This window comes from Charadrius vociferus, unplaced genomic scaffold (assembly GCF_000708025.1).
Source record: "Charadrius vociferus isolate BGI_N301 unplaced genomic scaffold, ASM70802v2 scaffold259, whole genome shotgun sequence".
Classification (NCBI taxonomy): domain Eukaryota; kingdom Metazoa; phylum Chordata; class Aves; order Charadriiformes; family Charadriidae; genus Charadrius; species Charadrius vociferus.
Window position 1 is genome coordinate 4,058,151 of NW_009661368.1, and position 10,162 is coordinate 4,068,312.

The 10,162-nt window shown below is 58.3% G+C and overlaps 1 protein-coding gene across 1 annotated transcript in view; it reads right to left on the reverse strand.

Annotated features, from left to right (window-relative positions):
• The window catches only part of TGM2 (transglutaminase 2), a 14,164-nt gene extending 9,722 nt beyond the window's left edge, over nucleotides 1-4,442 (reverse strand). The window contains exons 1-2 of the mRNA XM_009893527.1: nucleotides 4,433-4,442; nucleotides 1,838-2,017 (exon numbers count right to left, since the gene is read on the reverse strand). Of these exons, the coding sequence (XP_009891829.1) occupies nucleotides 1,838-2,017; nucleotides 4,433-4,442 (190 nt within the window). The remainder of the gene's footprint in view (nucleotides 1-1,837; nucleotides 2,018-4,432) is intronic.
• Between the last annotated feature and the right edge of the window lie 5,720 nt (nucleotides 4,443-10,162).

Below are 10,162 nucleotides of genomic sequence, written 5' to 3' on the forward strand. Positions count from 1 at the left end.
AGTGACCCAGTTCCTCCTCTCTGCCCTTTCAGGGAGGCCGGGTTGAGTTACCCGTGTCCTTTTGGCAAGGGTCAGCCTGGCGCTGCCGTGGGGATGGCCAGCCCCGGGAGCCTGCCTCTGCCGCCGCCGCCTCCTCCTCCTCCCCCCTCCCTCCCTGCAAAGCCCACGGCATCCCCCTGGGGCGCAGGCGCCTGAGCAGGGCTCTTCAAACTCACCGCTTTAAAAATACGGGCTCTATTTTTGTACAGAGCCATTCCCCTCTTTCCTGTGGGAGGTGGCATGTGGTGTCACTCTCCCAGGGGAAAGCAGGTCTGGCAGCCCCTGCCCCAGCGGTGCTGTGGGTCCGGCCCCGGTGAGGGACGTGCCAGGGCCACCAAGAGCCAAAGCACCTTCACCCCGTTTTCCGCAAGCGCCGGGGCTGCGCTCCAGCCCGACGGCAGCTGCTGCCAGCCTGTGCCTTCACCCCAGGAGGCTGCCGCGTGGGGCTTGTCCGCGCTTGTAAAACCAGCCGGGGGTTACCTAGGATGGAGTGTGACCTCGTAAAAACCCGGCGGTTTCGAGCAGGGGGCAGGGAGACCCCCGCCGTGGCTGCCTTGGGACCAGGGGGCAACAGGGGAGCTGCTGGTTTAGGGTAAAGGTGGGGGGGGTGGGGTGTTGCTGAGTTTGTGTTTGTCACCCCATGGCGGGATCAGAGCTCTTAGGTAGGGGGTGTGTGTGAAAAAAGTGTGTTAAACTGTGAGGAAACCCAGCTGCAGTTTCACTTTGAGTTCTGGCCTGGTTGACTCAGCAGGATGCTGCGGCCCCAAAATAACTCTTGCCCAAGAAAGTTTCCTCTCCCTTTGCCCTGAGCTGGCGGGGGCCAAGCCCCTGCCCGTCGGCTGTGCCTGGTGGTGGCCATGGAAGCAATGTCCCTGTCACCGTTCCCAGCAGGCTCTTGCCAGGGCTACAGCAGCAGTGGGAGAATCCCCCAGTGCGGAGCTGCGCTGGGGAGGCTCAATGGGAACGTTTTCTTTCTCCAGGGTTTATGTTTCCTGAGCAAACCCCGCTCCAGGGATATCTGAGCGACGTGGGGGCAGCGGTGGCTGGGCAAAAAGACCATCAGCAAAAGTGCTGTGAAACCCTCTGACTGAAAAGATTCGCTTTTGCTGATGTTTCTCATAAGGGCAAGAGACTCGGGTGGGTTCCCCGGCTGCAGCCACAGCCCTTCTCGGTGAGCCGACAGCTGCGGCGTGGCCCCACGTCTGGCTCGGTCCCGAGGAGGAGGAGGCAGTGGTGGCTTTTTGTTTTATTTCTTTATCACTTCCCTTCAGCTCTCATTATGGAGCAGAAGCTCTACCTTTTATCGCCGCCTTAGTATGAATCATAGAACGGTTAGAGTTGGAAGGGACCTTAAAGATCATCTCATTCCACCCCCCTGCCCTGGGCAGGGACACCTCCCACCAGCCCAGGTTGCTCCAAGCCCCGTCCAACCTGGCCTTGAACACCTCCAGGGATGGGGCAGCCACAGCTTCTCTGGGCAACCTGTGCCAGGGGCTCACCACCCTCACAGGAAAGATTATTTTTTTCCTAATATCTGATCTAAATCTCCCCTCTTTCAGTTTAAAACTATTACCCCTTGCCCTATCGCCCCACTCCTGATAAAGCGTCCCTCCCCAGCTTTCCAGTATAGCTGTGCACAGCACCAGCCTCTGCCGGGAAGGGACATGGCGGGGACTGTGTGAGATGGGGCAGGTGCCTCTGCACAGCCCTTGTGTGAGCGTGGGACGAGCGCAGGGGCAGAGGGCAGCTCGCCCTGCGGCAGGCGCTTACTCGCAGTGCAGGGCATGGTGGCACTCACCCGTCTCGACGTTGAAGGCGAGTTTGTCCACCCCCTCCTTGTAGCTTCTGCCCGAGAAGTGCAGGGTGATGGTGAAGGGCTGTCCCCGCCGCACCACCAGCTGCTGGCAGCCCATGTCCGCCGTCCGGTGCTCCCGGCCGTTGCGCTCGCACTGCAGGTCCCATGTCTCCAGCACCAAATCTGCAAAGGCAGAGGCATCTCCAGCTCTCCCCCTCTGCCACATGCTCCCGGCGCCGGGGCACAGCCGTGCCCTGCACACGCAGCCCCTGTCTTCAGCCAGAAGGGACTGCGTTACCCCCACACTGAGCCCTGGGGTTTTGGACTTTGGTACCGCGGTTTGGCAGACTCCTCTGTCCAAGCTGCCCTGTCCTCCCCCGGTGTGCCCGGCACAGCCCCGGGTGCTGCGGCTGCGCCGGGCTCTGAGCATCCCTCCTGGAGGGCTCTGCAGGCTGGGCTCACATCATGGGCTACAAGCTCGCAGGGGCGGGGGGCCCCGCTGGCAGCTGAGCTCGCAGTGAAGCGCTGCCCTCCCGACTGAGCTCCATGCCATATTTCTTGTGCCGTGGTGCTGCACTCCACGGTACCTCCATGGAGGAGGGGCACCTGCCAGAGCCATGCCAGGTCCGCAGCTCACGGTGTCCAGCACTGGAGCAAAGCCCAGCGCTCATCTCCGCTTTCTGGGAGATGTGGGGCCCATCGGTCGGGGTTTGCTGTCTGTGTGCCCCCACCCCAAACGAGCGCTGCTGAGCCTGAAGAATGCCAGGGCTGGTTCCGTGCCTCAGCCAGACCCAGAGCAGCTCTCTGGGCAGCTTTACTGCTCTACAACTGCTGACAAATCGGAGAGACCAACCATAAACTTGGTGACAAAGAGGGTGTCTGATTCCCCGGCCTCAGGCACTCTGCCCTGTTCTGCCTCCCAGCCCAGGCAGGGCTGCGTGCCGGAGCGGCTGGCAGCCATGTCCCCGCCACCCCAGGTGCTGCGCTGGAGCGATGTGCTATCGTTTATCATCGCTCAAGGTTAGTGACCCTTGAATGCTCTGCCAGCAGACGGGTTAGTTGCCAGAACAAGCAAAAGCGTTTAGTGCAGGAGAGCGCACAGCGAGCTCAGCGCCAGCCAGCGACCAGGCGGCTCGTGAGGGGTGATGCTCAGCTTGCTGCCCTGCTGCCGCAGCTCTCCCTGGCTATGCCCTTCCCGGTGCTTGCAGGCCAGCGGTGGTGCTCACTAAGCCCTGCTCATCGGTGCCAGATGGAAACGGCTGACCCTGAGCTCGCCATTCCCAGAACTAAACGGAAACCCCACTCCTGGCTCTCGGCATGGGGACATCGTAGCATTCATCCAAGGAAGGTGGTCAGGCTCATCGCTGATCCCCCACCACACTGTAAGAGCTGCTGCGGACAGCTAGGGCTGTCCATAAATAAGGGCAAGGTCCCTCCAGCTGGTCCCTCAGGATCCTGGAGCAGGGATGGAGCACAGAAAGGTCCTTTCCCTTGTCATCTCCCCCTTGGTAAGCAGAAACATGGCTCCGTGCTACAGCACGTGAACTGTATGAGTGCGAACCTTGCTGTCTCTGAGCCAAACTCGTCGCAAATAAGCGTGTTAAGAGAGCAGGACTGATGCTCCTCCTTGTCCCAGTCACCCAGGGTTACTGCCCTCAGTGGATTTAGCAAAAAGCCGATTTTTTTTTCAAAGCACAGGTGCCTCTTCCCAAACTGATCAGTGCCAGGAGATGGGCAGGGAGGGGGCTGCGGTACTGCCAGGGCATGCAGGTGACAGCAGGGTTCCAGGCACCACCATGGAGGAGCAATATCTGTCCTGGGTGTAGTGGCTCAGTTTTGTGCCAGGAGCTGGTGGTGCCAGTGCCCAACCTGAGGGACCTGTGTTGGCATTGCTGCCGCGGTGCCGGGAGCCTGGTGAGCTGGGACAGCCCACGGCACTGCTGGGCACTGGGGCAGAGCGATGCCATCTCGCCCATTGGTACCGCACTCCGTTGGGACTGATACTTGATTGGTATCGCGCAATCCTGTTTCCTGGGATTTTGGAGACAGCTCTGTGGGAGGTGGAGGTTCTCTTTGCCTCCCCAGGCAAGTCTGAGAAGCCACCCGCGTGGAGGGATTTCCGAAGGCCAGAAGCATTACTTCTGACTGAGCCTCCAGAAATCCTCCTTAAACCAGGGTGGGATATAGGCACTTGTTCCCGGTTGAGCTGTCAACGCTCTTCTCCGAGAGCACCGAAAGCTTTAAATAGCACCAAACTTCATTCTGCAAATACCAGCGTCGCTCCAGCCAACGGAGAGCATTGTAGCTGCGGAGGGAGGGAAGGGAGCGGACCCCATCCCGAACCGCACTTTTCTTATCGTCGCTGTCCTCTGTTTTAGTCTTTCCCATTCCCCCCCGCCCTTGGCCAGCTCGCAGGAAAGCGGGCGAGCGGCTAATGGCTGAAGGTGCCGCCGAGCCCCGGTTGCGGGAGCGCTTGGCTCCCGGCCGCCCCCACGCAGGTGCCGCGGCGACGGCGGGGGGGGGAACTCTGCCGGTCAGCGCTCCCCGCGGGCCAAAAACCCCGGGCACCGGCGGGAGGAGATCGTCCTGCGGTCTTACCTTCGGCCATGGTGACCGGTACCGGGGTGTCGCGGTCGCGGTCGCGGTCCTGGTCCTGGTCCTGGTCGAGCTGCCCCTCAACTCCCGCCGCCCGGCCCCGCTGCTCCCTCCATTTATACCGCGCCCGCCGCCGCCGCGCACACCCCCGCGGTCGGGGATGGCGGAGGGAAAGAAAGGGAAAACAAAGTTTCCAGGAAACGGAGTGGTTTTGGTCCCACCTATTTAAAACAGCCACCCAAAAAAAAAAAAAGTTGGGGGGGGTCCAGCTCCCACCCAGAAGTACCGGGGCCGGTCCCTGCCCGCGGTGTGCAGCCCCCTCCCCGCCGGCCCCCGGAGCCTCCCCCGGGCAGCGGCTGGAAACGCTGCTGGGTAGGAGGAGGGGAAAAAAGAAAGGGAAAAAAAAAGTGGGGGGAGGAGAGGGGCTGTGCAGTTCACACCGAGGTGCCAGAAACTTGGGGAATGTTTTCTCCTTATAAAGTTTTCTTCCCCCCCTCCCTTATCTCCCTACCCGGCCATTTCTGGCGAGGGATCCGGCTGCTCGGGATTGCAGCAGCCAGTCCCCCTTCCTGTAAATGCATCCCTAAGAGACATAGTGGCCAGAGGGAAAATGTGCTGGAAACTTTGCTGTTTGAGGGGAAAATGTGCTGGAAACCTCGCTGTTTGCTGCGGGGCACGGCGCCATGGGGAGGTATGCATGGAGCAGTGTGCACGGAGCAGGGGCCAGCACTTTCCCTGGCAGCCCTTGCCCCGTGCACCGGCTGTCCCTCTCCTGCCTGAGGGTCTCAGGTCCCATGAGACTGCCAGCAGGGCTGCCTGCCCTGTCCTGTCCCTCCCTGTGTACCCCAAGGGTGACCCAACACACCAGAGACCGCCTAGCAGGGGCAGAGGGCAGAGACCCCCACACCTTCATGGGATCATGGGGTTTGGGAGTGCCCTCGGTACCTCAGCAGCGGTATGGCTTGTGATGAATAAGGCCTTGAGAAGTTTCACCTCTGGAGCAGACTTTGTTTAGCTCTTGGTTTTTCTTTGTGTGATTTAAGCTGACCAGGGCCAGGACCGAGGATGGGTTTTTTTCCTGGTGGAGCCCCATACCAGCCTTCTTTGTCTGGCCCCTGGCTGGCTGCGGGATGCTGCAGGCCCTGCGCCAGAGGTGGCTGCATGCTGGAAACCCTCCTCAGCCCGACAGGTCCCCTCCTGCTCCCCTGGACCCCTCACCCTGTTCCTCTCCCAGACCCCAGGAGGGCTGGTGTGTCTCTCCAGGGCTGCTGCGAGTACCAGGGACCTTCTTGTGGACAGCAATGTCCCGAACGCGGTTGGGGTTCATCACGTGGTGTATTCGGGGTCGCAACACAGGGTCCACGCATGGGCTGTGTGCTGGTAAAGCCTGTCTGTCCTGGGGTCTCCCCATGTCCTCATCATGCAGCTGGATCTGCTCTCCTGGCGCTCGGTCCCTGGCCGCGGGCGATGCTTTCTGCTCGGGCACGCAGCAGCACTGCGCTGGGAAGGTTTGCAGCAAGATGTGCCACCTCTTCCAGCTCCACCAAGGGCTTTTGGGCACAGATAGTGCCACTGTAAGGTCTGAGCATGCCAAGAGCGCATACCCAGGAAAAACCCCGCGAGATGGGGACTCCTGGTGTGGCTGGACCCCGGCCCTGCTGTGGGGGCACACACAGCAGCACTGCCCTGCGTGACAGCGGGCAGAAGGGCCTCGGAAAGGCAGCATCCCCGGTGAAGGAGCTGAGCCGCCGTGGCCGGGGGAGTCCCCTCCTTCATCACCATCTGTGATGTTAAAGCCAGTTAGGCTTTAAAGGTTAAAGCCAGTGCAGCAAATCCTTGCTGAGGGAATGCTCGGGGCAGCTGGTTTTAATGAATGCCATCCGTGCTCCGCTCCACCACGTGCACGCACAGGTTGGATGTGTGCAGGTGGCGGTGGGGAGAGCCTTCACCAGACCACCGCCGGTGTCGGCATTGCCCTTCTCACCCCCGCAGCCGCCAACATGGAGCAACCTCATCATGGGACACACCGCGCAGGTCGAGCCTGCGAGCGCTGCACCGACAGCGCATCCCTGCCATTAGTGCCGCGGGGTTCTGCTCTCCTGGCTCGGACTCGGGAGCGTTGTCCCAAATCTGGGCTCTTTACCCGCTGTGCAAAAACCAATTGGCACACGGAGGCGGGGTATTTGTTTCCTTCCAGTTCTGCGCAGAAAAGGGGCGCCAGGTGATAATTTGCAAAGCCAGCACACCTCTTAGAAACACATCGGGGCTTTTATACAAAAAGGTAGCAAAGGAAAAATCACATCAACGTAGCTGATCCGTCACTTGTAATTATATAACAAAAGCTCATTTGCACACGTCCCAATTTCTTCCTGGCTCATTATACTAAGGTGGTCGTACGTATAAAATCTCCTCCTAGAGGTGTGATCTTTAGTCTTAAAAATATCTAAGGTAACTAGAGGCTATACCTTCACCTATCGGTGACCTCTACCTTACTGTTTAACTTTCTCTTGTTCGGGCTCCGCTTGGAACAATGACTAACTTCAAGATTTGATTATTCATGTTTCTGGGCTTTTTGTTTTAGGGATTTCTATTCCCATTGCTATGGTTTCAGAGTAGGCCATCACATCATGGTTGCTCAATTTTATGGATTTTTAACTCTTTTTCTATGTCAAATCCCTCCCTTTGAGACTTACGGATATGTTTTACATCTCCTGTAAGTCTCACCTTATGCTTTTCCCAAGATCTGGGATTCCTGTTCTTCTATTTTCAGTGTAAAAGGGTTATCTTCTACTTCAGTCATCTTTATTTGTAGGGGGTTTCTATCTTTCAGTACCTGTTTGCAAAGACTTTAACACACGGGCAAACATTGAATCAAACAACTCAATAACAAGATGATCAGTATAAGCACAGATATTAAGAAGAGTTGCTTTAGTCAATTTAGATTTGGTAACCAGGATGTTAGCTTGGTAAGATCTAATCTTTCCTGTTCCTTGCCATTTGAGGCCAGATCCATTAATTTCTGTATCTTCTCTTCTACTAATTGAGAATTGTCTGTTAGATTGAAGCAGCACATCCCCTTAAACTCCTCACACCCATGATTATGCCTCAAAAGCAGAGAGTCGATGGCAGCTCTGTTTTTCTAAAGTAGCTTCCCTTATTTGAGTCACCTCTTCACCCAAAGCTGCCGGAGCTTGAGAGGTATAATTTATGTTCTTCACCAATGCACATATATACAATTCTTTTTATTGTGTAATAATTCATGGCTCCTCCTACTCCTGGCACTAAAATAGCTGCAGCTGTCATTTCGCTCGGGCTCCAGAGGGTTACTTGTGAATTGGCCGGCGTGCCTGTGAGCGGTGGCAGCAACAGATTTACTAGTCCAGGAAGCCGGGATCAAATAGTGCGATGATGCCCTGTGTGCTGTGCAAATAACCCCAACATCCAACTGAAGCCACCGCCAGGAGAAACAAAGATAGGAATGAAGCCTGGAGAATACTGGCAAATAATCTCAGAATTACCCAGAGGAGAATTCCATCGATATCTGTTCTGATGATGGATACTCCCACCGGATGGCCAGAGGCTACGTTGATGTGTTTTTCCTTCGTTACCTTTTTGTATAACCGTGTTTCCAAGAGGTGTGCTGGCTTTGCGGATTATCGCTCGCCTGGCATCCTTTGCTGCGCAGAACTGGAATAAAACAAATACTTCAACTCAGTGTGTCAATCGGTTTTTACAGAGAGGGTAAAGAGCCCAGATTTGGGACAACGGGAGGGGCCTCTTTCAGAGAGGTCAGGAAGAGAAGTCACTCTCTTCCTCCTCCTGGACCCCTCGGTGCCGACAGTGTGGGCAGAGCTGGGTTGAGCCATTCCCATGGATGCAGTGGTGGGATCACTGGGGATGGGGGTGTAGGGGGCTGCCCGGCTCTCCAGGCATCGGGGATGCGGGGATCCCTCTCCCCTGCCAAGCCGCTGCGGGGCTGGGGCCGAGGGAGGGGCAGGGGCTCCCCTGCACCGGGAGCTGTTTTCGCCTGCCCCGAGCTGGCCCCGCTCCCAGCGCTGCTTCCTGGGCACAGGAGCCATCGGTGGTGACATGTGCCAGGGTGTTTGGGCTCACGTTGGAGGGTGCGGGGTTCGGGTCTGCCTGCACAAGCCCGCTCTTCGTCCCTTACCCTACGTGAACTCTGGATGCACTCAGCAGCCTGAGGTCCCGCGCTCGGGATGTGTTTAATTTGCTCTGGGTAACGTGTGACAAACAGCCCGTAATGGCACTGTCTGTCCCAGAGCAATCGGAAACAGACTTTTCTCGCTCGGCGCAGAAGCAGGAGCGGTTTGTCGCCGTGAGGGGTGTCGGTGGGTCTGGGGTGCGCAGGGCCAGGCGAGCCGCGGCGCCCGGCGGTGGTCAGGCTGCAGGGACTCATTTCTGTCTGGTTTTCTGGCCAAACACAGAGTGGGAACGACTGATGGCATCTGTCCCCGCTCTGGCACCTCTGTCAGAAGTGGCAGGAGCTGAGTGCCGGGCTGTCCCCCGGGTCAGAGCCCCAGGCTTGATCGCAGCATCTCAGCGAGAGGAAACCTCCCTTGTTTCTGGCTTTAGTGCCCACTTTGTTCACCACCACCTATCGCAGAGGCATCTGTCTGCCCAGGCACTGGAAAACGCCGCACATGGAATGCCAACCACACCGATGGCGTTATTTTTATTCTCCTTAGTAAGACAAAGTTGCATTAAGAGGGTGTTTGCACTGCTGGATGCCCAAAATAACTCCTCATTTGCTCAAGGTGTTCAGCGGAGGACTGCGACTTCCCTTGCACCCACCCCGCTCCTGGAGTTGCTTCAAAGCGTGCTGGTTTCTTGCCTCCCCCGGTCGTGCGCAGGCAGAGTCTCTGTTTGCTTTCCTGGGTGTGTGCCGGGACCGCTGGCAGCCCCCGGCTGTCCCCGCACGTCCTGACTCAGTCTCTTGTGCAGGCAGATAAACAAGCTGTGAAAAGGGACAGTGTCTTCCTCTGAGTCGCCCTGTTAAGTTGTCAACCGACTTTTAACAGCTCTGCCCGTTTGCCTGCGTCGCCTCCCACCCCGGGGTGTTCCCCAAAGGGTGGCCCTTGGCAGAGCCGCCAGCCGCTGCCTCCCGCAGCCCTTCGAAGTCGGGGTGACCCCTCCGCTCCCCACCTTGCCCAGCGACCCCAGAGCACCTCAGCGGGGAGCCCGGCATCACCCCGTCCCTGCCCCAGGCTCCGTGCTGGGGTGGTGGATGCGGAAAGGGGGCGGCAGGGTTGGGATGTGACTTTGGGAAAAGGTTAAAGGGTGAGAAAATATTTTATGCTCATGATGATGGGGCCGGCAGGGAGTGTTTGTGGCTGACCGTAGGGATCCCGGCACGTAGGATGCAGCAGTTATCCCTCGCTTGCTGGAGCTGGAGAGGAGCTCTGATCTGTGAGCATGGAAAAATATTTCAAAAGTGGGGGGGAAAAACCTCCGTACCTGGTGGGGACCGAGCTGAGGGCTGGGCAGCGGTGGCAGACAGGGTCCGTAAGGGCACTGCAGCCCGGGGCCAGGGAGGACGGGGGAAGCTGGGGTCAGGGACTGCGGCACGGGTAGGTGTCACCATTCGGGGGCAGGGGCGGCAGCTGGCTCTGTGTGGGCATCGCTCCTGTTTTGGGGCTTTTGGTCACCTCAGGCAGCTCTGGCGCTGGGCCAGCGGTTGAGCAAGATGGGCTCGGCGCTTTGCCGGGGCTCACG